Source organism: Cottoperca gobio, chromosome 4 (assembly GCF_900634415.1).
Source record: "Cottoperca gobio chromosome 4, fCotGob3.1, whole genome shotgun sequence".
Lineage (NCBI taxonomy): Eukaryota > Metazoa > Chordata > Actinopteri > Perciformes > Bovichtidae > Cottoperca > Cottoperca gobio.
The window spans coordinates 2,025,748-2,052,917 of NC_041358.1; the positions used below are offsets into that span (position 1 = coordinate 2,025,748).

The 27,170-nt window shown below is 41.1% G+C and overlaps 3 protein-coding genes across 4 annotated transcripts in view; 2 read left to right on the forward strand and 1 right to left on the reverse strand.

Annotated features, from left to right (window-relative positions):
* Nucleotides 1–13,649, forward strand: dsg2.1 (desmoglein 2, tandem duplicate 1). The gene is made up of 14 exons (XM_029429549.1): nucleotides 1–116; nucleotides 3,380–3,502; nucleotides 3,673–3,828; nucleotides 4,037–4,178; nucleotides 4,585–4,745; nucleotides 6,617–6,751; nucleotides 6,980–7,165; nucleotides 8,044–8,546; nucleotides 8,653–8,795; nucleotides 8,931–9,152; nucleotides 9,524–9,766; nucleotides 10,616–10,737; nucleotides 10,854–11,153; nucleotides 11,372–13,649. Exons 1-14 carry the CDS (start codon nucleotides 72–74, stop codon nucleotides 12,542–12,544), a joined length of 3,654 nt encoding a protein of 1,217 aa, XP_029285409.1. The 5' UTR covers nucleotides 1–71; the 3' UTR covers nucleotides 12,545–13,649.
* On the reverse strand, nucleotides 13,643–23,113 carry rfc4 (replication factor C (activator 1) 4). 2 transcript variants are annotated; one of them, XM_029430288.1, is made up of 11 exons: nucleotides 22,929–23,113; nucleotides 21,395–21,515; nucleotides 20,412–20,490; nucleotides 18,960–19,039; nucleotides 18,684–18,803; nucleotides 18,368–18,511; nucleotides 18,161–18,281; nucleotides 16,141–16,266; nucleotides 15,937–16,017; nucleotides 14,908–15,021; nucleotides 13,643–14,036 (listed from the first exon to the last, which is right to left on the reverse strand). In XM_029430288.1, the coding sequence occupies exons 2-11, from the start codon at nucleotides 21,505–21,507 to the stop codon at nucleotides 13,941–13,943; spliced, it is 1,074 nt and encodes a 357-aa protein (XP_029286148.1). In that variant the 5' UTR covers nucleotides 21,508–21,515; nucleotides 22,929–23,113; the 3' UTR covers nucleotides 13,643–13,940. The 2 variants fall into 2 exon arrangements, with proteins under 2 accessions (XP_029286148.1, XP_029286147.1); XM_029430287.1 differs by having other exon boundaries at nucleotides 22,894–23,113.
* Nucleotides 23,114–25,130: 2,017 nt separating this feature from the next.
* The window catches only part of mcf2l2 (MCF.2 cell line derived transforming sequence-like 2), a 115,656-nt gene continuing 113,616 nt past the window's right edge, over nucleotides 25,131–27,170 (forward strand). The window contains exon 1 of the mRNA XM_029430460.1: nucleotides 25,131–25,224. Coding sequence (XP_029286320.1) covers nucleotides 25,146–25,224 — 79 coding nt within the window. The 5' untranslated portion in view covers nucleotides 25,131–25,145. The remainder of the gene's footprint in view (nucleotides 25,225–27,170) is intronic.

The following is a 27,170-nucleotide window of genomic DNA, read 5'->3' on the forward strand; positions in this document are numbered from 1 at the left end:
CGGAACTCTTACCGGTGCCACCTGGACTCTATCGGCTCACTTGATACGGATACCGGAACTTTTCTACAGTCATGATTCAGATTTCTTCGCCCGTGTTCGTGTTGTTACTGTTTACGGTGAGTACAGAAGGAGTTTCCTGTCTTTTAACTGCTGTTTTCTGAATTGTGTATTAGAAACACTCTCCATGTAGACTACGTTTCTATCCTCAACTCTCAATATAAAGGTTATTCCGTTGTTTAAATAATGTGCAATGCAGCGCATTGGCTGTTATCTGCCACTGTAAGTTTCAACAACTGACAAATAATTCGCTCTGTTTTCAGAAACAAGTGGTTCCAAAATATACTAAACAGTGACCGGAGGGATAATATCTCACATGATTCATTCATTATAATCATTCAATTATTACATTTATTAAATAAGTATTCTTTGAAGTAGTAACTTTCTCGTACATCTCGTCATGTACCTGGTGAGTAATACTTTCTCCTCTCTACTCACCTAAAGATGAGAGGCCACTCCTTTTTGAGGAAGATCAAAGTATCATACCTCTTCTGTTATCCTGACATGCCCAAGCAATGACTGAATAATTATAAACAATAAGAGTCTTTGCTGAATCTCCTGGGAGTGGTAGGGTGTGTCTCCGCTGAACACAAGCAGACCTGATCAGACAGGTGGATGTTTTTACAGACGGAGCCTCACAGTAATCTCCAGGCCATGGTGCTAACAAAGTTCAACTTGACTGAAGTCTAACCATAGGTGAACATGTTAGTATCTGGAAGGTGCAGTTACACCAGAATTCACATCCCATTCATATTTGTTCAAGGCGCCAGGATGCATGTGCTTCCTGCTGTTGGTAGAGCTCTCCTCATGTGCCATGAGTTCAGTCTGAGGGAGCATGCTGCGTTTTTAGCAGTCGGGTGTGAAAAACACTCATTATTTATTACATTATTATATATTTTAGATTACAAATATGAAGTTGAATTTGATATCTCCACTTGGCACAGGAATGGTAAAAGTATCAACAAACTGAAGCCAAAATGACTTCAAAGCCACCCTCGTCAATCAAATCTAATACGACCACTAATAAGAGTTATACAGCTCAATAAAAATGATCTGAATATCCTTCTCAGCTTGTTGATGCTCTCTAATGGGCCTCACTATCGGTTAATTCCAATAAGGCTCTGCCACTAATAATCAAGCCCTTGTGAGGGCATAGAAGCATAGTTACAGCCAGGTACAGTTACAGCCAGGTACATTCTAGTGCTACTTGGCAATAACAACGACTAATGACAAAGACAGCTCAGTGTTTGATAAAAGTGGTGTCCACATTTTCAACACACAGAATGATTTCGTTTGCTAGCCAAGCTGGCGCTAGCAGCTAATACTGCTGACAACATGCACACACATGGTGTTGTATTATTTCACCCAGCAGCACTAGACACTAGAAACAGGCAACAGTCAGTATGTCCTGAACAACAGGTCAGCCCAACCCTTTCTCTCAAAGTGGCAGGTCAAATTTCAGCTAGACTGAACTCTGCATGAGCAGCAGGAGGTGATATGTACAGCAGGAAGTGAATGCATCTCACCCCCACCTACATGAATGGGGTGCAATAGTTCAGACCTTTACACATTGTAGTTTGTTTTTGTTGGAACAACACCAAACAGATTTCAGATTTGGCTTTTCATGACGCATGACTTCACCACCTTCAAACTGGGTAGAGCCCTAACCAGAATAACTGGAAACACCTGTACGGGTTGACGAGGTAACTGAGAATCTTTCATGTTTTATTGTAACTGAAGATACAACATAAAGATAAAAAGTAAGGCAGAAACACTTAGCACACAATAATAGAAAAAGAAAGCAAACAGAATTATGCTTTTTAGTTTTATAAGAACAAATGACTAAAGTTACTAAACGATGATAGTATGGCAGGAGGTCTCTGCAGCGGGTCATTGAAGCCGCCCAGAACGTCATTGTTACCCGTCTACTGAGAATCGGTGACATCGGTGAGGCCAAGTGCCTGCGCCAAGGATACTTAAAGACAAGACCCCGCCTCTAATGTCCTTCAAGGACAAACATTTTTTAAAAGGCATTTCCACTTTCACTTTATATCTTTTAACAAACTTCAGTCCTGATCATCAATACCAAATATTCATTACATTTCAGAATTCTTAAAAAACACAAACATTTAATTACTTTCTGAATATTTAATCTTCGGGGAGATTTTTTTCATTCACTGTTTGGTATATATAAGCAACTCGTTGATTTTGATGTATTGCATCAAACACATAATACGTGTAATACATGCCCCTGGTGGAAACCAAGAACATAGCATGTATTTGCCCCATAGGTAGTAGAAACTACAATTAAGAAGCTGGAGCTCTACAGTGAAAGCCTGATATATTAGAATGCATGATTTCATGCTGTAATGGCCAAATAATCAAATCGTATGATAAACATTAATGTGTTGCTTGCTCATGATCCCCATTGACTTCACTGTTATGTTATATATGAAAAGAAAAGCAATTTATTTTTTATGTTTCCCAGTTCAATCTCTCATCAACCAGAATGCCTAAACAATGTGTGCAAGAAACTTTGGAGATTTGTGATCCACCTGCTAATACTTCATTCTTAGGAGATGTTCTTCTTTTTCCTGCAAATACAACAACATTTGACTGTTTAATATTGAATGCACCTTCAATAAGTTGAAACCATGTTGCATTTATCATTATTTCTTTCAGAGCATAACATCATGATTTACAAATGGATGTAAAATCATTGAGATCAATAAGATAGATACTACGCATACTGTGTTGGAGGCCTGACCATTTGTTATTTCAATGTTGTATTGCCCCTCTCACTCATAGAACTACTTAACCATTTTATTTTAAAAAATATACTAAACAGTGACCGGAGGGATAATATCTCACATGATTCATTAATTATAATCATTCAATTATTACATTTATTAAATAAGTATTCTTTGAAGTAGTAACTTTCTCGTACATCTCGTCATGTACCTGGTGAGTAATACTTTCTCCTCTCTACTCACCTAAAGATGAGAGGCCACTCCTTTTTGAGGAAGATCAAAGTATCATACCTCTTCTGTTATCCTGTGAAAACCGTAAAAAAATCCACAAACTATAGCTTGCATTGTAAAAGGAGAAGCAGAACAATAATGTTTCTGAAGGTTGTCTGAGAATATGTAAAGCTGGACAGTGTAGTTAAGGTTTCTCCCATGATGCACCATTTAGCTATTCTTTTGTACTTTCTGGTACAGTTGTATCATGTGCTGTCATTTATTGATATGCAACTAACTTTACATACATGCATTGATTTATCTGTTATTGTGAAGTAATAACATATATTGTTGTGTTGCAGGCTTTTGTTGGGGTGATTGCTAACTCTGGAAACAGTCTGGTAAGAACAAAAAGGGAATGGATTCTCCCTCCAAAGCCACTGAAGGAAAATGTAGACTACACTCAACAGGAATATATTGCCAGGGTGAGTCACTGAGTAATTATACCCACTAATCCTAGAACAAACAGACAAAGAGGGAACGATCTTGCCCTAACATGTGTCTGCAGGTAGCGGCTGTTCTTCTGGTGTAAATGTCTTATACGTTTCTTTTCACTGTTGCAGCGAAATGATCGGCCTCCTGCTTTGTGTTTCAGATTCGCTCAGATTATGAAACTGATGCCAATATTGACTACTCTCTAGAAGGTATTGGTGCAAGTAAACCTCCCTTCCACGTGTTTGTTGTCGACCATAAAACTGGACTGATCAAGGTGACCAAAGTGCTCGACAGGGAGTTCATCGATACGTACAATGTGAGTAATGTGTGTCAGATTCTGTTCTATTCTAATTTACTCTTTGACTTTGATGCCACTTTTCTCTTTATAAGATTCAATATTTACTGCTTTTCATATGAAATATTGAGATATTTGGCAGCCATTTGCTACACATTAATGTGTAATAAGTGTACGTGCCAACACACATGATGATGACAACACCATTTAATAAACATTTCTGTTCCAGCTGTCAGGTATTGCTAAGTACACTGATGGCCGTGATGCAGAGACCAAAATTGACATACGAATCAAGGTTGTAGACGAAAATGACAACGCTCCGGTGTTTATAGTCAACAAGCCCGGGGAGGTGAATGAGCTCAGTCCTCCAGGTTAGTGTTCCTACTGTACAGATCGCACACATTCCCATCCTGATGTGTGATGGCAAAGTGATCCTACATTCACTTTATAAAGAAAACAAAACATTGTGGATTACATACATACGAGATTATCTATTTGTTTGACCTCTTTCTACTAAAATGCTGAAGGTCACATAACATACATGTGTACTCTAGCTAAATACCTCTTATTTATTTTCAGAAGGAATTCTGTTTTTTTCAATTCATAAAATCAGACAGCTTGTAAAGGTTCAGACAGCGCGTTATAAACAGCCTGAACTGGTAGTACAGAGGTAAACTATTTATCTTGCCATGGTATCAACATTACTGTCAAACTGTTTTCTGAGCTCAGGTTGTTTGTATTAACTTAAGACTGTTTCATATAATAATGTTTTTACAGGAACTTCAATTATGAAAATAACTGCAACTGATGCTGATGAACCAGGGAATGAGAACTCTCAGATCGCCTACACCATCTTAGATCAGAATCCACCTCATGACATGTTTTACATCTCGCGGGATGGGACCGTCTATGTCAAAAATTCTGCCCTGGACAGAGAGGTACAGTGAACTACATCTAAAGGCCCAGTGTCCATTTCAGAGAACTGAAATGCTGCACTAATCCAATCACTCAGTGGTTATAATATATATACAGTATATAATTTGCTTCTTCCATTCTCACCCTTATGACTTTTATTATTGCCAATTCGACCAACACAACATTTCTGTCTTTGTTAGTAGGGGCAGTTAATCTTTAGGGGAGTTAGCAGGTCAACAGTACATGCCACATACATCATCTGAAAGCTGGGAACCTGAAGATTAATTTGAGATGCAGCTCAACAAGCGAAAGAGTGTATAAGGGCTCAGAACATCATGATCCAAATATACGATGAATGCTACCATGCTCTATTATGTCTCATACGTTGTTAAAGCAATGTGTGGGTTGATACCATTTGTTACACAGATTTGGTACCAAATTTAAACAATTTTGACCTCTTGAGAATTGATCAAAATTGTCAAAAGTCCCTTCAAAATACCACATTAAAACACCAAGACCTTGAGGAATAGCATAGAAAGAAATCAGGATTGTAAAGTTTCACGAGGCTGTGATTATCCTAGACCAGGGGTGCCCAAAAGGTCGCACTGCGGTCGATCACGAGGGTAGAGTGGGTAGATCGCGCACCGTTTAAAATAAATAAATAAATATATATATTCCCCCAACGGAACCCCGCGCCCCCTGAAAGCGTGAAACAAACACGCACGAGCGCACACACCTACAGTCAGAGACATAGCGGAGGATGTCCCCCCGTCGCAGCATTTTTAATACAGGTAGATCACTTGGACCTGGTCATTTTTAAAGTAGCTCACAGGCCAAACAAGTGTGGGCCCCTCTGTCCTAGAGGTCACAACAGGCCGTTCTGTGCAGCAAGGTCAAATTTAAAAACAATGGTCTCACTACAATGAAACTTTAAGAATAGGCGAAAATAACACAAAAACACCCTGATTTATGCCGAAAAGCTGCATGGGATAAGCATTATGGGATAAAGTGTGCACGCTGTAAAGGGAAGACTCATAGGTATCCATAGAACCCATTTGTATTCAAATATCTTGAGGTGAGAGGTCAAGGGACCCCTTGGCTTCTTTTCTAGCATGACATGGTGTCAGTGGATTTGTTCAGTTTTTCTAGTTTCATATGATATCAGCATCTTCATTCTAGCCTCAAGAATGAGCCTTTTAAAAATAGCAAAATCGGCCGGGCTGATGATCCCGCGGGTCTCAGAGGTGTGTTCTCTATTGTAATTCCAACGATAGACATTCCACGATTTATAGTTGGTGTCGCACTTTGATTTCAGGCAACAAATCGCACCAAACAAGAACAAACAAACCAACATATCTGACACAGACACCCGTCCTGCTGTTTAATGCCAGTGAACAGTTCTAGTTCACCTTTCATATCATTTGCTTTAGCTGAAGTTCCCTTTGAGGTATCTTTAAAGAAACCTACTGTGTCTTCTGGGTCCATTCAGAGGTACACCTGTGATGTAGTATGTAGACTGTGCGTATAAGCTTCCCATTGACTGCCTATTTCAGATGGAATTCTCCTTTCCACTATCTGCGTGTTACCGCTGCATCCAGGGTTCAGCGCCACCCAAGATGATTGTAATTGGTTTAAAGAAATACAAACAACCAAGAGCGTTTTTTCCCCCTGAATTATGATGTGTTCAGCCAGATCTTTCATGAGTTAGTAGGGTCTGGCTACGCGAGACGACCTGACCTGTGCATGCCTCCCATGTTATGTATTTTAACAGTACTGTACAATCTGTAGCTTGATCATTTGCCATCCTATTAGATTATTTTTGGGAATTTGACTGAAACATACAGCAAAGTCCTGAGTCTAACTCTTCTAATTCTAATCCACTTTGTAATTTCAGAGAGAAGATCAGTACACTCTGACAGTGAGAGGTCAAGACTTAAATGGCAAACCAAATGGAAAGGTTGCAACCAGCACCGTTATCATTAATGTCAAAGATGTGAATGACAACCTTCCCACTCTGGAAAAATTGCAGGTAATTTTCTTTCTCACACTTTCTTTCTCAACATAATATATTGTATAATGGTGTGAGAGGAAATGGTTTACATGATGGGTTTCATAGTCAAATGGTTTCAATATGTTCTTTTAAGGAAAAGAAAGTGTATGGAAATTCTTGAGACGTCACAGATCACACATTAAAGAAATGCTACTCAACTCATGTGTCCTTAAAACAATTGTGTCTCATAATGTGTTGTATTTGCAGTATGAGGGCAGCATTGAGGAGAACACAGAGAATGTTGAGGTGATGAGGATCAGAGCAGAGGACTTGGACCTGGAGAACACAGAAAACTGGGAAGCTGTGTTTGCCATTGATAAAGGCAACGAGGCCGGGTACTTCAGCATTACAACAGACCCCAACACCAACGAGGGCATCCTAATGCTCAACAAGGTACTGCAGATCTACTATAGAATCATACGAAGTGTTAGTATTCCAGCTGTCGTGGGATAAATGTTACAAATGCAATGAGCACGCTCCATACACAAAGAATGAAAAAAGTAACTTGCCCATCATAAAAGGACCTGGTGAGACATGACAAGAAAAAAAGAATGTTTACGTATGTAAACACGGTTTTATGAATGGAAGTGAACCTGGAACCTTCTAGGGACTATGATGTTTAGGAACATTAGAACAATTCAATCACTCCTGTGGCTACAACGTCACACACACTCCCACGCACTCTTTCTACGCACTGCCCCAAGAGAAGCACACCCTCAGGTATTATTCATTTGGTATAATTCTGTTGAACAGTGGGGGATTATCAAATGGTTACAGGTTCTCTGAAATGAGATAAAGCCAATACCGAACAAGTTTACAGGTTTTAATTCCAATTCCACACTCTAAATGTAGGCGATGCATGTGGCCTCATAGGAGCTATGGACTTCAGGGCATGGCACTATATGTATTAAGGTCAAATATGGGAAAACACACAAACATGTAGCTTTTGGACTCTCATATTAAAAGATCATCGTATTGATCAGTATTGATAATATAAAAACACAATACAGAGATTTCTTTTTAATACACAGACCCATTGTTACTGCAAATGTTTTGTGTAAATGCTTTGTACAGTATAGGCCTGTATTACACTGGGCACTAGACTGGGCTTTCACATGCGTGCAGGGGTATCAATAAGACAAAGAAGGCTTATTTCTAATCTAAAAATAAATAACACATTTTATTTTATGTGAAGAACCGGCAAAAATGGCTCAACCATGACACATGACCTTAACATTATTGACATTGTGTTTGTGTGTGTCATTTGATAGGCTGTGAATTATGAGGATGTGAAGAACCTTGATCTAGGAATAACTGTGAGGAATAAGGCTGACCCATATGATCCATCTGAGACATATGCTGGAGCTGGTATAGGTTTAGGAGTGGGAGTTGGAGCTGGAGCTGGAGCTGGAGCAGGAGCAGGAGCTGGAGCAGGAGCTGGAGCTGGAGCTGGAACAGGAGCTGGAGCTGGAACAGGAGCTGGAGCTGGAACAGGAGCTGGAGCTGGAACAGGAGCTGGAGCACCTGGAGCACCTGGAGCAACTGGTGCAGCTGGATCAAGCGGTACAAGTGGTACAAGCAGTGGGTCTGGAGTGAAAACATATAAATCTTATCCACTCAAAATCAATGTAAAGAACCAGCCAGAAGGGCCAAGTTTTGAGCCAAAAGTCAAAGCTATTCCCATCTCAGAAGGCACTTCCATCGACATTAATGATGTTATTGCTCGCTATGCGGCAACAGATGGTGACACTGGGAAACCAGCTGAGAATGTCAGGTCAGTGCATACACACACATTAAAAGCCTCGACAGTTAAATGTACAATGTGAGCTTAATTTTCTACACTCAATGAAAATAACTGACACAGTTTATTTCTGCTGCAGGTATGTGAAGGGCTCAGACCCTAACAACTGGCTAACCATCGATCCAGATACAGCTGATATCAAACTGAACAAGATGCCTGATAGAGAATCTCCCTACCTGGTCAATGGGACATATTTTGCTAAAATACTCTGCATTACAAAAGGTACACTTCCACACTTTGTTTCCACTTCAGCTCCAGATGTTTACATGTAATACTAGTATTTGGACTTGTTTCTGAAGAATGGAAATACAAACAAAGGAAATGCTGAATGATCTGTTTTTATTTTCTCCAACACAGATATGCCTGGTAAAACAGCCACTGGCACTGTAGCCATCCAGGTGGAAGATTTTAATGACCACTGCCCCACCCTGACTAGTGACATCCAATTTGTGTGTACCTCGAATGATGCTGTTGTTGTAAACGCCATAGATGGGGATGTATTCCCTAATGGAGCTCCTTTTGACTATGCCATCATCCTAGGGGAAACTCAGGGCAAATGGCAGGTGGAGCATAAAAATGGTGAGGAGAATACTGCCAAATATTAGTCATGTAACAACAATGAATATAAAGTTAGAAGTAGCTCTGTGTTAACATGAGCTGGTGTCTACCACATATTACTTTCTTTGTTTTACAACTAGGATTTGCCAAAGTGAACGTGTTTCCAATTCCACATACAAGTTGCTTTAAGCTTCTTAGATAACAGATTATGACCTCAAAAGTAAGACTAAGCTTGTTTTGAGGAGGATGCCTGAATGCATCTTAGACCAGTGGACTACCAGGATGTCCTTGGAAAAAACTAATTTAAACAAAATTAAAGAATATTTAGTTTAATATCTAGAATATTGCAAACTTGACTTGCTACACTCATCATGTTTGTCTCATGCCTTCAGACACCGCAGCTATCCTGAGGGCCCAGGAGAACATTTGGCCCGGTTCCTATGAGGTGTACTTAATGATAAGTGACCAGCAAGGAAAGGCCTGTCCAGAGAAACAGAAAGTGAAGGTGAAAGTTTGTACCTGTGAGGACGGAGTGTTGTGTGGAAAACAAGGCGGCAATGGTAAGACCAACAAAGGATCAGAGTTCGGACCTGCAGGCATCGGACTGCTATTCCTGGGCCTGTTGCTGTTACTACGTAAGTACGATGTGATGCTGATTCTGATGAAGGGTGGTGTGATCAAACACCTTTGCTGTGCTCGAGACAATCCCTGCTTTTTAAGCAGATTAGTTTAAATCCATTTTAGGCCAAAGATATGTTTAAGAATATCCACGTAAAATGTATGTCAACTGATACCAGCCAAAGAAGTCTCGAAACCTCAATAAAGAACAAGCCATTGGAACATTAGAAACAAACATTTGCACTGTTTTACAGAGCTTAACTTAACTTATTAAATATTCATAATTAAATAAGGATCAACTAAAGTAAAGTGAGTCTTTAGGTATTTTTCATTAACACTCCAAAACTCTTTGAGACTGTGTATTGACCACAACTGAAGAGGATTGAGATAATACGTTTTCAGGTCCTTTTAAATACTCCAACAACCTCAGTAAACCAGTAGTTGCGGTCAAGTCAAATTACAGTTTCTAACAGTCCCAGTTTTGTTTAAGAAAAAATCAGAGATCTATTTACTTTTGGATGTGATTGTGGGTCTGTCCAGCAGGTGGCAGTGTAAAGTAACACACTCCAGGAGCCAGACTGTCACACAAGTCAAACAATGTCAGACCACAAATGTGCAACTTAAAGCAGAATGGTTATAGAAACAGCTAGTGTTGGTAATACATAAGTACATGCATGGTTGCCTATTATCAGAGAAAATATGAGCACATTTGGGTCCAGGTAAATTACCTAGCCAGTTAATTACCTGATGTCAGGTAAATTAAAACTGCACCTCCTTTTTGGAGGACCCCAGAGAACCACTGCAGTCCCCACACCACATCGTAGGAGCCATGAAGTCAGAGTAAAACTGTTTTGTTGTTTTTACAGTCTTACTTCTGTTGCTGCTCTTCTGCCAATGTGGGGATGCCGCTGCGGGCTTTTCTGAATTGCCGTACGACACCAAATCTCACCTCATTAACTACCGCACTGAGCGCCTGGGAGAGAACACGGTGAGACCAACATATTGACCTTTTAAACACACGGCCTTGAAAGCTCATTTCTGACCGCTTGGCAGCAGAATAACTTTCGAGTCTGATCTAACGTTTGGATCGTTGGCCTTTTATAGGAGGTGCCGCTACTCAACATGCCGCCACAAGTGGATGGAAATTGGTCCAACATGGGAGGAGAAATGCAGGAATCTATCACTGGCATGAATGGAATGAACAGGGGCGTCTATCACCAGTCTATTGACCAACAATACGGGATGATCAACCAGCAAGACTTCAACGGCTTAGGCTCTTGGAATGTGGGCAGAGAATCACACATAGGTGCAGGTGGAGGTGGAGGTGGAGGTGGAGGTGGAGGCGGAGGCATGTACGATGGCATGGCTTTGCCAGACCACTTCCTGGGACAGTACTACACTCAGGTGAGGAATCATTTAAATATGGCTACTCTTTACTTTCTGTAACCCAGAGTAGGATTTAGTGTAGTGTAGTGACTGACTAATGATGATATTGATTTGACACTTTTGTATTTATTAAAAGTTAAATAAAACATAGTTTGCATAAAGAAAGACAAAGAAATGACTGCTCTGTCAACACAAAAGGTAACCTTGGTGATGATTTCCTTATTCTATTTTAACAGAAGGTGACCAGTGTTGATGAAAACCTTGGAGTCAAGGATGCTCTTTTGGTTTATGACTATGAGGGTGAGGGCTCTCTTGCTGGCTCAGTGGGCTGCTGCAGCCTCCTGGAGTCTGACAACAACCTGCAGTTCCTCGATGACCTCAGCACAAAGTTCAAGACCCTGGCTGAGGTGTGCGGAGGCAAGAAGATCCAAACTGAAGTCAAACCAGCTTTCACTACTCTGCCCAGTACCTCCATCACTAACATCAACACCAACACCAACACCCAGACCTCAGTATCAAGTTTGATGACGGCCCAACAGTTGCCCACTCCACCCGAGCTGCAGCCAAGTGTCCCTCAGAATGTGGTCAGGGAGATATCTGCGCAATCTGAGATGGTGAACGAAAGCACAGCCATGATGAGGAACGGGATGACCACAATGAATGAAGGGTTGGTAAATCAAGGCCAGATGCTCTTGCTGCAGCAGCAGCAGCAGCCTGTCTACTACACCACCACCCCTGTGCTGCAGCCGATGCAGTACGTAGTCCAGCCACAGGTTCAGAACACCGTGCTGCTGGCCGAGGCACCCGCCACCAACCTGCAGGGCATGGTACTGCTTAATGGGACCCAGGCTGGACCTGCCCAAGGCATGGTTGTTCAGGGACAGACTGTGATGTCCAGCGGGCAAGTGCAGGGACCCCGCATGGTGCTGGTGGAGGCAAGCGGGGTTCATGGGGGTGGTGCCAACCTAATCCACACTGGCGGCAACGTAATCCACACTGGCGGCAACGTAATCCACACTGGCGGCAACGTAATCCACACTGGCGGCAACCTCTCTGGCTCCCAGACCATGATGGTGGTGGAGGGCAAGGTCCGTGCAGGCTCAATGCAAGGTCTGAATGGGAGCCAGACCTGCCTCGTGCAGGGGGGTACTCTGAAGTCAGGAGGGCTTTCAGGTTCTCAGAGGGTCCTGGTGATCGGAGGGACAACAAGCAGCGGAGGGCAGCTGTTCCAGGAGGCAGGAGGTCTGTCCCAGAAGAGTGGCATCTCTGGCTCTCAAAAAGTCCTCCACAGCAAGGGCAGCACATCCGCTGGCTCTCAGAGCAAATTGGTGGGTTCCTCTACCACCACAGTCAGTACAACCCCCTCCTATCGTAAGGTGGTGGTGCAGGAGACAAGAGAAATTCAGTGAATGAGAGATTGTCTGGACTAGAGAGGACCTTTCCAGTGATGCCAAAATGACTGTTACTCTGGCCTGGTCCAGGTGGTGATGGGACGCTAGTGGGACTCAACTAATGCAAGGCAGCCAAAAAGACTGTTACTCTGGCCTGGCCCAGCTGGTGATGGGACGCTTGTAAGACTCAACTAATGCGACTCAGTTAATGGAGAGCAGGTTCCCCATATTCCGTCTTTGAAATTTGACACTTCAACTGTTCTGCATACAATTAGTAAATGCTCATGTTATGTTTTATGATGTCTCTTGTTTTGCACCAATAAAAAAAGAAATATGAAAAACCCACTGTTCAAAATGGCAAATCTTAGCTCAAAATGAACATGCTCTTTTCTGCTACCTTCATATTCACCATTAGAATTCTGTTTTGAAGATAAAATTACACTTTAACATAATGTACCTCACAAAATACAAATAACTGCAAAAGGTCAAAATAAAGTTGTGTTTTGACAAATTTGTAATGAAACCCAAATGACACTAAATTGTCCTTCGTATTCATCCCTTTATAATTGTTTCTCAGGTAGAAATACATTTCTGAGAGCTTATGGGAAGAAATAATAGCTTAACTTCAATAATAACTCAAAAAAATGCATATTTCAGCGAGAATCTCAAAAAGATACCGATAAACTTCATGTAAAATACGTTATAGTGCTATGTATTACGGTGCTATCGGTAGCGTTGGTAATTGCAGTAGCAGTGTTAGGGGTACTGATGGGACGGCACTGAAGCGGTGCATCTCTTAAACTCTGCTTGGAGGTCGCCCTGCTGCCGGGGGGAGCTGGGAGAATGTTTGGTATTTGTTTGTGGATTGGACAATGCGTTTGTGAACACCATAACATACTTATCCTTTTCATACACATTTGTAAATGTTATTTGTAGATCATGAAACACATATTTGTCACCATTATTGAGAATAATGTATTTTCATAGTTGTCATGAGTTTTGAGACCATGGAGCAGAAGAGGTTGGTGAGCCCTGCGTCAGATGAGGAGTTTACATTTTTGAAGTTACTCTGTGGATTTAGTGTAGTGTGAGCAATGGCTTCAAGGAAACAAACTCTGAAAATATAAAAATAACTTTATTATCCAAAATGCAAAAAAGTGTACAAAGTTATGTTTGCAAGTAGTTACATTTCTGAAAATGAATAAAGAAACATCTGATGGATGAATAAACACATGATTGTGTCTTATTGAAGTGAGTGGAGGGAGAATGACTAAATACAGAGAGAAACACCTCGACAGCTGTGGTCTCTGACAGGACACACCACCACCATCACATGGGATCTGCTGGGGGACGTCCCAAACAGCAAAGTGCTGATGTCTCATGTTGGTCCTGCTGGTCTCGGCTATGTGGAGGTTTAGTTGTTCTGGGAGGCCTGCTGCATGATGACTGAACATAGACTCAACATCTGCAGGTACTCATCTGCACCGTCTGACAGGCACTTAGCCACAACCTGAACCAAAGAGGGAACACAAGCACAAACTGGGTGTTTATGAAGGTATAAGTCCATGAAAGATAATACATTGTACATGACATCAGAGTTTATTATGGACCCAATACAATCTGTGAAATGATTGACCTTGATTGATACTACTCTCAAATTGTACCTCTTACTACTGTACTGTAACAGTAATAGGGGTTAGCATACACTGATATATATATACATACACTGATATATATATACATACACTGATATATATATACATACACTGATATATATATACATACACTGATATATATATATACATACACTGATATATATATATATACATACACTGATATATATATACATACACTGATATATATAAATATAAATATATATATATAAATATAAATATATATATATATATATATATATATATATATATATATATATATATATATATGTGTGTGTGTATGCTAACCCCTATTACTGTTATTCAACCAAACACAGTAGTAAGAGGTACAATTTGAGAGTAGTATCAATCAAGGTCAATCATTTCACAGATTGTATTGGGTGTCAGATACATATTTAAATCAACATTTAGGTAAACTAGCAGATTGGATTCTGTATCGGTAGGTATTCAACATTAAAGGGCTCCGATTGGAATAATGGCCAACTCAACTTAATGTTGGTGTTTGCAAGAGAAGTCAACTAACATTATTTGAGAGCACAGCATTCAGCTTGGATCCTCAAGTGTCTGATTCATCTGCAGTGTTGCTGTGGTCCAATACAAGTGTAATAATCCCAAAAAGGTTTGTCATCACTGCAGTTAAAACAATTACAATATTAATTTACAAAGAATATAGAAAGTCAAACAGGAGGAACCTTGGAGATCACTTACCGCCATCTTCTCTGTTATCGCTGACTTCTGCTTGTCACTCAGGTCCTGCTCTATGATAGACTCATGGAGCTGACTCAGGATCTGTGTGGCTGCGTAGCCTTCATCCACCATGTTCTGACGGAGGAGACATTAACAATGTAAGGATATGACATACAGGGAGTAAGGGAAAGCTGATGCATTCAGGGTTTATCCTGGCTCAACATGAGGCGGAGGTGGTACCATCCTGATCACGTGCACACACACGTGCATGTGAATCGTCCTGGACCCTCGATGGTCAATGTGCCAGATTGTTACAGTCAGTCAGTGGAAGTGACTATAACATGAATCCCTGGATATTTAATGTTAATTTACCGTTTTTCGGTGGTTTCTTAAAGTGTACTAGAGTAGATCACATGACATGGTTAATGTTTGAGACTGAGAATATGAACACATACACTGGTATACTAAATATCTTGTAAAACAACTTGATTCTACTGGCAAATTTGTATTCTCACAAAAGTTAGATCTCCTCCTGTTTTTAAAGCATTTTAATAAAAAAAAACGTAAGTAATCCCCTCTTACACATTTTTAAGACACCCTATCCTTTGATTTATTTATTTATTACATTTTCTAATTTAAATTATTTGCTTTATCGGTAGCCTATTTTGGCTACTATATTTTTTAGCCTATATTTTAAAGTGGGGGAAATGTTTAAAGTTTAGAAAAATCAAAACTACATTATTTACACTTCACTAAACAGACATAAGACGGTGTTTAGGCATAGAGCAGCTTTCATAACTATATTAAAGCGTCAGTGGCAGGGAGCAGGAGACTAGTAATGACCTCATGATCCAGTGTTGGACCAGACGCACGATACCAGCAAATACACATCAGTCGGGGACAATGGCTTTTTTAAGTTTTAAAAGGTTTTCATGATTTTTATGATAAAATATTTAAAGTGTTTTGCCTTAACGAATAACAAGAAAACAAATGCATGTCACACTAAACAAGTGCTGCAAATTTAGAACACAATCATGTCAGAACACTTACCCTGACGGCAACCTCTAGTTTCTCAAAGGTTCCTGAAAGGCAAATCTGGAGCAAGTTGTCAATCATCTTGGGAGGAATGACCTACAGCATAAGAGAGCACAACAGAGGGACATGATTGGCAAGGAAGGTTTCAAATGTGCAGAACATAAAAAAGTATCAGCTCTTTCAGTCTTCGTCATGACACGTATGACAAGTACGTCTTACCCCGGCTATTTCAATGACAGCATGCTCTGTGATCTCCTTGTCGACGTTGAGCCGCGCAGCACTCTGGAGGAAGGTTATGGCTTTCCGCAGGTCTCCCTCAGACACCTTCACTAATGCTGCTATACTCTAGATGAATAGAAACAGACGCACCTTGATTGCACCAGCTGTACAAAGAGAATAATTGCAGTGATACTCATGAGGTGCTGGTGTAGAACGCAGCATTGGTTCAAATACAAATATATCAGTTCCATCAGAAATACACTGTATGGACAAAAGTATTGGGCCACCTCCACATTACACCTACAGGAGCTTTTATGACATCCCATTCCAACTTCATAGGCATTAATATGAAGTTGGTCCTTTGCAGGTATACCAGCTTCCACTCTTCTGACTTTCTACAACATGTTGGAGCGTGTCCCGTTTAACCAGAAGAGCATTAGTGAGGTCAGACACTGATGATGGACGAGAGGGCCCGGCACACAATCTCCGTTCTAGTTCATCCCAAAGGTGTTCAAGGGGGTTGAGGTCAGATCTCTGTGCAGGCCAGTCAAGTCCTTTATGGACCTTGCTTTGTGCACTGGGGCACAGTCATGCTGGAACAGAAAAGGTTCTTCCCCAAACTGTTTCCACAAAGTTGGAAGCATAGAATTCATAGAAACAGCCTCACACATGTTTTTGAATTCCAAAAATAGATGCTCTGATATTTTTAAGAATGCTTCTTTCATGTATTCTCCATCTGTGAACGGCTTTCCACTCCGTACTATCTCATGAGCGGCCACAAAACTAGCAGCAGTAGATGAGTTTGAAGACTTCATCCATTTCTTGAAAGTACATTTGCTCTGTTCCGCTTTCAGCAGAAGTTCAGAAATCACTTTTTTTCGCGCATCTCCAGCTCGGTACCTTTCAGCAAATGCTGTGTCTGTTCTTGAAATGTCTTTCAACATTAGATTTTTTGTTGTTTGCTAATTTCTCGCCACATAGTAAGCACTCAAGTAAGCCAGCATTGTTGGCAGTAAAAGCAAACGTATCTATCAATGCAGAATTAAACTCTATTTTCCTCCGAGACTTTTCTTTTTTTGGTTTTATCCATGGTTAGCATACTGAGTTACTTTCTCTGCAAGTCGCTTAACTTGAGTTTCAGACCCGCGCCTGTAGATGCAGGAGAGTGTGACGCATATTTTAGTGGACGAAATATTGTTATTTTTTTATTTTACGTCAGTGTCACAATATCACCTCGAACTCCAAGATAAGTGGTATGACAGATTGTCCACTGTGCAACAAAAAATACAGTTTAGTTCCATGTTGTTTTTTGTCAAAGCCACTACAGAGGGGTTAAAGAGTTGCATGTGGCTCCTGAGCGGGGGTTGCAGACCCCTGACCTATGGCAGTGGGACTGAATGAAACCTGAATTCAATGATTAAGTGAAGTGGCCCAATACTTTTGTCCATATAGTGTTTGTCTAAAGGTTGAAAAGCATGCGTTGCCATGGTGTAAGCTGTAGAAAAACACATTGCAACACTTTAACTGGACTAAAAGATCAAATCAACTGAACTAGGCAGGATGCACTTTAAGATATATTAAGGCTGCAACTAACGATTCTTTAAAAAAACAAAAATGTTTATTATATAAAATCGATTAATCTATCAAATATTTTTCAGATTATTCTATTGATCTCACAATAATTGTTTTGATTATTTTCTGATTAGTCAACCAATCCTTTGGTTAACTCACAAATAAAAAAGTTACAGCATAAACAAACTGCTTACAACTTCCCCCAGGCTATGGGAGGGGAACACTGGCCATTAAAAGCTCTCTTCCTAACATGCTTCCAATAGAACTGATGGGGGGAAAAATCCAACGTCCTCGTTCCAAGCAAAACTGTTTCTTAAGTTCTGCTTTGGAAAACAACTGCAGGTTAACAGCCCCCTTTAGTGATGTCCAGAGTTTGACTTTTTCAGCAATTTCATTATGTTTTTCTCTTCCACATTACAGCAACACGGTCAAATTCTTTCTCTTTCACCTCTTTGGTGTACTTGAGGTCCTCCTTCTCACAGATCTCCAGCAGGCGCTCTTCTTGGATCCGATTGGCTAGAGGTTTGAAACGAAACTTGGAACATCTGGAGGTCAGAGGCTCAATAATCCTAGAGAACACACAGAAATGCAGCAGGGTCAGGTGAAGCCTCACAGACAGTGTTTGTGCGTTCATGGTTGTGATAACTCAGCCGACCTGCTGATGTAGTTACAGATGAGGCAGAAGCGGGTGGTACGGGACTCCTTCTCCATGGTCCGCCTGAGAGCAGCCTGAGCCGGTGCCGTCATGGAGTCCGCCTCATCCAGGATGATGATCTTAAAAGGAGGACACATCTTCCCACTGCAAATACAGCAAAACACAGTGGCTGTAGCGTTATTAGTTTATTTACCGAGAAAGATGCATCTGAAAATATTCATCCCAACACAAAGGCCTTTCAAAAAAAGTTCAGATGGTTGTTACAACCACCAGAACAATTATCCTATATTTGAGCATGCAATCAATGCGGACTCACTCTGGGCGAGTCCCGGCCACGGTGAGCTGAGCGAAGTTCTTGACCTTCTCTCTGACAACCTGGATGCCTCGTTCATCCGAGGCATTGAGCTCCAGCACCCTCTGTCTGTACAGGTGAGGACTGGAGGAGAGACAGTGCAGGAGGATGGGATTCATACAGAGAAAACAGCTGAATGATCAAACTAAAACTAAAAAAGGTAACATACAGGACTTTCCAGAGATGCAAAGAGCTGAAATATCTGCTTTTTACCCACAATGTCATTGACTGCTCACTCACCCATAAAGTTCTCTGGCAGCAGCTAAGATGGTGGAGGTCTTTCCTGTTCCAGGAGGGCCATAGAAGAGCAAGTTGGGAAGCTGCAATTTAAACAAAGATAATAAGAGAAACTGTGACTATGTCATCCTGGCAGGGCGACATATAGAGGCTGCATGATTGAGCTGAGGTTTGTCTTTGTTGGTGTACGGTTTATGCGAGTACTGATTTCCTCCCTTGTCCAAAGTGACTTAAAAATGTTCTTACATACACACATTGGGAGACATTTGGGGTTCATCTTCATGTTCAAAGAGACTTGTAAATGTAAGCAGGAGTTGGATATATTCTACATCCTATTTATTATCAAATCACATGAAAACACCAACATCCACAAAGAATGTATCCTACTAACCAGCAGGGCTCCACACTAACTTTTCCACCACCAACTTTCTCAGTTGATCGCACCAGCACATGATTTGGTAACACGACAAAGTCACACACAATCAATGACACTCACTGCCTGCACTTTGGTCCTCAGTGGTGTCTGAACCTCTGGATGTATGTCCCCCCCACTAGCCTCCTCTCTCTCTTCATATAGTATTTTTTTTAATAATCAGCTATAGATCACTTCATTTATGGACCAGCTAAATGGATTGTTTTGTGAAGTTCTATGCTGCTACATACACACGTATGGCGTTAAATTGGTCTCATTAACATAAAAACCAGGCGCATGCAGGTGATCCCAGTGCACAAACTGAAATTTTTTTATCTCAAGGGAGCATTTCTGCTCTGCGTGCCCAGATACGGCCCTGCAAACACGTGGCTGTGATGAGCGTGAACTCCACCCTCCCTACGCACTCCAAACTGCTCAACATTCGCTTGACATGCCTGTCGAAAGAACTTTTGAGATTTGGGAGGCGCGGATGGCCAAGACAGTAGCTAATGTCTCCGCATCGATGATAATGATCATCATGCACTCACATGAATGCAACCACATATAATTCTAACCCACAAAAGGTATTCCCTGTGCCACAGCGTTCATTGAGCCACACTGTTGCACTCATTACCATTAACACACACACGCTGTAGTTTATTTTGAGATTAATCAGCCATTGAAAATAGTCCCCAACAAATGCACTATTTCCTCCTTTAAGTAACATTTGCTTAAAACTAAAGTGGCCAGTTATTGAGCCTTCTTTAAAAATGAAACTATATATGTGAGCCGTTTTTAAAGATGTCTTCAGTAGGAACCGATGGGCTAGGGGCTCAGTGCACAGGAAGTGAAGACAAAGTTTTCAAAGATGGAACACATTATTGCTTTTGGTCTTTTTATTGGATTTCTTTAAAATAGGAAAAATATTGAAATCACACCGGCCTTATCCTTTTTTTTTTTTTTTTTTTTTTTACCATTTTCACATGAGAAAGGTGTCAAAACAATTCACCAAACAGTCTCCATCATAAGATTGTGATACTTACATCTGCCCCTTCCAGGGACTTCTTCAGCACTGCTACCACCTCCTCCTGAAAGGCCACCTCATCAATACACTTTGGCCTGCTAGGATTTGCAAAAACACAGCCTGTTAATATTTACTTAGCAATAGCATGTTGGCTCACTATTTAATTAGCACATATACTGTTTCAAGGTTAAGATTCATCATAAGCACACATCACATACACTCAGTGGCGGTTTTATTAGGTACACATGTACAATCTAATGCAATCCAATATAACATCTGTCATATTGTTCCGTTTTTGGAGACATTGAAGGATCCTTAATTGTTATTCTGCAACACAGCGTTGCACAACGATGTGCATTTGTAGCCACACAAGAAAAACACGACAAAACAAAATAGAACAAAAACAATATGTTGATTACTACATGTCTGGTATTGTGCCATCCCTAGTCACAACGTAGCATTATCAGGAAATAGAGTGTGCCCCCTGGACGTGTCGATGGTGAGTTTACTGCGTCCCAAACACATTTTCGGTACCTGTGGTACTGTAGAAAAACTAATACTGTCACGTTTTCAGACTACTGGTATAAATTTGCTCCGGCAGGTCTGGCTGGATGGTCAGAAGATGCCGTAGTATGTGATCGCATAAAGGTCGGCTCCAATTATTCCAATACCCACACTTCCTTCTGCGGTGATAAGGAGTTTGTCGTTATGTAGGGGTGTCACGATTTTGATTCTAAATCAAAAATCTATCAAATGAGCTTTCAATTTTGATCATCGGAATCAAAAGCAGCGATGTCCTCGCCATAGCAATAATAGTTAATCATCTTATAATAGTTTCTATTAGCGCTTAGAAAATGATGATATAGGTATATGATGGACATTCTCATGTTCTAATATGTCTCATATGTTGCTGCAACGCTTTTTGGGTCCTGACCATTTGTTAAGACAGTTTTGGTGCCAAACAGACATCATGTACAGTACACCTTTGTGGTTCACACTTACTATTTTTCTACCCAAGGAATAGCCTTGGCTTTCTTCTCTGTGCTGGGCCCTGCTGCTGCTGCTGCCTTGTCTTTCGGAGGTCTGGTAGTCGCTCCTTTCAAAAAAGCCTGCATGGCTCCTCCTGATTTTGGTAAAAGCAGCAGAAATACCCAGGGATAAATAAACATGCAGACGCAGAAACAGAAACGCACATTTGAAAAATATATCCTAACTTTTTTTAATTCAGTAAACAGGGGCCCTCAAAGTTGACCCATATCGAACGACCTGATTTGGGCTTCCTTATTATGCAATTTAATTTTAAGATTTTCAGATAGATAAGATGATACAACTTTACTGTAATTATATTAAATAATGTTGATCTTTTTATTTGGCATTATGGCAAGTTTAAAACAGACAATAAGAATACTTGAAATACACTAGTGGGCAGCTGAAATGCATTAAATACTAAAATACATTTTCCACAGAGGCTGTGTTCACGGACTGTGTGTGTGAAGGGATGTGAGGAGTTATTTGAATCTGTTCATATTTGAGTCTTGTGAAGATAAACAAACGGGAAAAGTAAAGTAATATTTGAGGTCAAACAAAAGACCTTTGGCAACATTAATGATCCATGTGTTATACTTAACGACCACTATATACCAGAAGTCCGATAGCAGGGTTCACATGAAAACTTCAGAAGACTTAAAGAAATATTTTACATACTAAAAACGAAAGAATGTTTTGCTTTCCTTGATAAAAACACAGCAATATGTTTATTTTGAAGAAGATATCTGTCTTCAGGAGGAGTGATGGGTCAACTGTGAAGGTCCCTGTCTGCTGAATGCTCTCTCATGTAGGGAAACGTGTAGGAAAGAGTGAGCAGTGATGGGATGACACACTTCCATACTCCATTTAAAACTTCGATTGTTGCCAAACATTACTACCTGTTAGTTTGCTACAATTAGATGTTCGTTGTATGTTGTTTGACGCAACAAGGTGAAAACTCAACATTACAAAGTCAGCTGGGTGCATTTCAATTGTAAGCGTGACATTCAACAAGCTTACTTTTACAATATATGCCGCCACCTACCTGTCACGTTAGTTAGTTAGTGGTTTCTACCGAACAGTAGAGTTAACAGGGTTAAACATATTCACTCCTCCGCAGTGAGTAGCCATGTCAGCTGTGAGAAGAATGCAAATCAAATGAACACCAACAGCTTGTTCACGAAGTGTGGCAGTCCTGACGCTAACGTTACCCATCCACACGGAGAATGAATGTTAAAATGACAATATGTCACGTATCGTTGTCCTTTAGTGGTAACGTCACAATTATTGCCATATATATATATATATATATATCTTAGTTGCAGTTGAATAAACTATGGCTCGCATTACATAGTAACAAACACGCTAGCTACAAGCAGCTAGTTAGCTAGCTAAGTCAGCCAGTACCGGCTTGGTGATTATTAGGTGTCAGTCAATTGTTAGCTGTTGATAACGCAGATAGACGTCGCACTTACTTTATATATCAACCGCTGTTCAGACAAACTCTGACCTTAATATCCAACAATAGGAGTTTCTTCGCACCAAAGCTTAACAAGGATATTGCTTCTGATAACTGGCTCAGTGTTGAGTAGCCTTCTTGTTGACATGTGTAAAATGGTATAGTCGGCAGCGCCTTCCCGCTCTCGCAGAGGAAAAAACTTCCGTCGACGACAGTTCGTGTCTTCCAATCAGATGGCACGAATGCTGGAGTTGGTTCTGCCCCTCCTTTCCCCTCTCACATCTCCTCCCTCCTCCTAACTCCTCCTCCCTCCTCCTAACTCCTCCTCCCTCCTCCTAACTCCTCCTCCCTCCTCCTCCCTACCACCCTCCCTCCTCATTTCATCCTTCCTCCCATCATCCCATCCCTTCTTTTTTTTTTTCTCTATGTTTCCCCTCTCCTCTCTTCTCCTCTCTCAATATTTTGTCATCCCCTAATCTGACATTATTCCTTTTATTATATTCCAAACTGTTTGATTGTGTGATACACAAATAAATGAAACATCAGCATTTTTGCCAGTTATTTATGAATTTGTAATAATAATAAAAAACAATGAACTTAATCTAGGTCTAGGTGTTTTTCATATTGCACAATAATACTTGAATGGATACATTGAAATACAGGATGCACACAATGCCCAGGATCATGCTTTGTCTGCCTGCTGCTCTGATGATGCTGCATGTTTCTGTTGTTTGAAAGCCTTCAGTAGGGCCTGTAATTGGTTGGCAGAGTAAAGATGAATGAGTGGCTGGGTGAAGCTGAGTGCAGATGTCTCTGGCTAATGGTCGTCTCCCAGGAAATCTCCACAGTCCCAGTAGACACAGGCTCATGGAGAGGTGCTTGTGTCCCTGCCTGACATGTTGGCTTTTATCAAAATGTGGAGCAGGAGCAGCACAATGGCCTCCGGTAGCACTGAATGAACCCAGGCAGGAGAAGGAGATGAATGATGGGTGGAGGCCATTGATTTGTTTTGTTCGAACCCTCGAAAGATAATGATGGTGAAACGGATAGCAGAGACTCAAAACAAAAACATTGTTGTTTCCTAACGATTTCCTGTTATTTCTCCTACCTTAAATCAAATAAAAGTGTGAGAATCAGTCAATGTTCCACTAGCTCCAATCCGTATCCAGGCACCAGGATTTCCCCTGTGGACCTATTAACCCCCACCCCATCTATCCAGTATCCACCCTCCCCCTGCTTCAGTGTCTCTCCCTCCGCCCTGCAGGCAGGTATAACAGCACTGATTCGTTTTCCCTCTTTGTGACTCAGCTTCTTTAGAGCAAACAGAGCATCATTAGAGCAGCAGCAATGCTTTCCAACCCGGTGTCTATATAAGTGGAGAGGACTCAATGTCTTCCTCACTTCCTGAGGAGCATCCTTTCATTTTTTCTAGGTTTGGTATGTCTTTAACATTTTTTGGAGTATAATTTTCCCCTTTTTTAATTTAATTTTTTTGCTGTAAGGACAATTGTATTTTTGACGAGGAGGCTTCTTCCTAATCATTGCATATGTCTGCCAGCATCATCAAAAGGACTGAATAACTGTCTGGGAGGCTGATGTTTTGATGTTGACTAATTACCATTCTAATCTAATTAAGGAGTGGCTTTTTGTTCACTGGCTTACACATTTACTGACAAACTGGTTCTTTTCTTTAAAGATTTTCTGGCTGGTTTTAACTTAATGAAGTTTGCTGGCGGAGACACAATATGTCTCTTTTGTTAACTGACTGACTGACTATAGTGTTTATTGTGTGCTTGACTGGCTGAAGAATGACTATTTTGTTCACTTAACAGACTGCTTATGTTATCTATTGACGAGCTGTCTGAGCTACTTCCTCTTTTGTTCCCTGACTGGCTGTTTTGGTTATTTCACCTGTGCCTGGCTGCCAAGCTGATTATTTTATATGCAGGCTTACTGTTTTGCTGACTGGCTGGGAGGGGCATCATCATTGTCACAATCAGGCTTTGTGATTGTTTGTATTTGGAGGAGGTGTGATGAAGGATAGGAGAGGCTTCACATAAGAACATTTAAAGTAGAAAGAACTAGAAACAAGAAGCAGCAGAGAGAACACAGGAGAAAAAACCCCTCACAGGAGAACATTGGATTAGGGAGCAAAAGGAGGGGAAATTATCGGGGAAGGAAGGGTGACAAACGGAGGCGTGGCAGCGGAGAGAGAGAGAGCGGCAAGAGAGAGAAGGGGAGGAGAGTGGATGCGACCCACACCCTGAGATGCTGTGCTGGCTGAGAGAAGACGAGATGTCGGTCCATGAGCTGCTACAGAGGGTGCAGTGTGTCATCACTCATGTCGGTAAGTCTTCACATTTCTCCCCTCCTTTCCTCACAATCCTCTTCATATTTCACATTTGCAGATGGTTAGAAAAAGAAGAGCTTTTGTCTCCACTGGGGAAATTACACACGAGAGCTCGTTTAATGGACGTGTAAGGTGGAAGATGCGTTATTAGGTTGTATCTTGTCCTGGAATCCTTGAATTGGTTGAAAATGTGAAAAGAAGCAGAGCAGATGAAGCGAGGCAGGGAATCTCTATCCTCTCATCAGGACCACTGAGTGAAGAGCGATGCAGAGGGATGCTCTGCACATGGGCAGAGGAGAAAGTATGTCATCACACAGGGGAGTCTGATCAATGATGGTGATGAGCATATTCAAAGATATATTTTTTGTCCTTTATATGTGTTTAGTATTTCAGGTTATTCTCTATTTTTCTCTATTAACTGTTAATGAGATTAGAATGTGCCTGAGTTACCAGAATCTGATTGTCTGTGTTTTATTTGAACTGATTTACAAGAACACAACATACTGTACATTCAGCTCATTTAGTGTGATTAGGGCTTCCAGTGATTCATTATTTGTAAACGTTTATGCTGGTGAATGACTACCAATCCTGTTCGTCCAAATTATTTTCCTCGCAAGATTTATCAGGTCAATATTTAAAAGATTTACAATCTCATTAATCACTTAACCTGTCCATCCTATAGCACCTGTCCTCTACCTTTCTCTTCCTTTTTGCTTTCTCCTTCCGTCTCTCCTTTGCTTTATTTCTTTTCCTCGTCACTTCTCTCCCATGCTCATTTTTCCATGTCCTTCCTTTCCATCCCCTTCTGGATTCCTTTTAGTCATCCCTTCCATCCTTTCTTTCTGCCTCCCTGTCATCTCCCTTTCCTCCCCTCTCTCCTCTCTCCTCTGTTCTCTGTCCTCTCCTCTCCCATTCTGCATCTGGTTGGTTGGGAAGTAGGTTAATGTGCCACGCTGGAAACTATCGCACAGCATCCTCCATCACTGCACTTCCTGCATCGCATAGCTAAGGGAGGGAGGGGTACGCGGATGGAGGAGGGCTTGTGCAGAGCGTTACTATGGAAACTGAGCTAGCTTCTGTCAAGCAAGGGGCCCTGAATTGATTTATTGGGAGCCAGGCTCACGCGGGATGCTGCCACTCATTGAACTGGATTTCTTTATTGCTGTGGATTTGTGTATTTCTCACTTATATTCTACTCTTTCCAAACCCCATGTCTCTGCAATGCACACACACACACACACACACACACACACACACACACACACACACACAGACACACACACACACACACACACACACTCACACACACGCACACACACACTCACACACACTCACACACACTCACTCACACACACACACACACACACACACCCACAGACACACACACACACAGACACACACACACACACACACACACACACACACACACAACACACAGACACACACACAGACACACACACACACACACACACACACACACACACACACACACACACACACACACACACACACACACACACACAAAACAGGCACAAGATGGCAACCTTGAGTTAAAAATCTTACTTGTGGAGAGAACACTAATGATGTGTGTAATTTGAGAAATTACCAACATGTGAAATATCTTTTCTAAAACATCTATTTACGGACTTCTCATCCATGTAGTGTTAAAAGCTGAGTTCATTTTTGACCTTGTAAACGGCAGTTGACGAAATAATCTCACAATAAGGTCTATTTTCTAGGTTTTGATCTGTTCTGGGTGCTGTTCTATAAAACCTTCAGACAAATAAAATCCATGGCAAACACCTAATGATGACATTCAGATGATATCATCAAAAGCTTCAGAACTCAAAGAAGAAGTCAAGTAGTTTTTGTGCTCAAAACGAACCGAATGGCCCCTTAACATGCAGTTTCCTCCCCCCCCAGATATAAGTTTGGGAAAGCGT

What these genes read in the sequence shown, in the direction of transcription:
- rfc4 (XM_029430288.1), bottom strand. Translation starts at nt 21,507, where the DNA reads ATGCAGGCTTTTTTGAAAGGAGCGACTACCAGACCTCCGAAAGACAAG. An exon ending in ATCTGTAACTACATCAGCAG is followed by an intron (nt 18,282 to 18,367) that starts GTCGGCTGAGTT and finishes TGTGTTCTCTAG; the next exon opens with GATTATTGAGCCTCTGACCT. An exon ending in ACCTCAAGTACACCAAAGAG is followed by an intron (nt 16,267 to 18,160) that starts GTGAAAGAGAAA and finishes CTATTCATCTAG; the next exon opens with AGTATAGCAGCATTAGTGAA.
- dsg2.1 (XM_029429549.1), top strand. Translation starts at nt 72, where the DNA reads ATGATTCAGATTTCTTCGCCCGTGTTCGTGTTGTTACTGTTTACG. An exon ending in CCACTCTGGAAAAATTGCAG is followed by an intron (nt 6,752 to 6,979) that starts GTAATTTTCTTT and finishes TTGTATTTGCAG; the next exon opens with TATGAGGGCAGCATTGAGGA. An exon ending in AGCGCCTGGGAGAGAACACG is followed by an intron (nt 10,738 to 10,853) that starts GTGAGACCAACA and finishes GGCCTTTTATAG; the next exon opens with GAGGTGCCGCTACTCAACAT.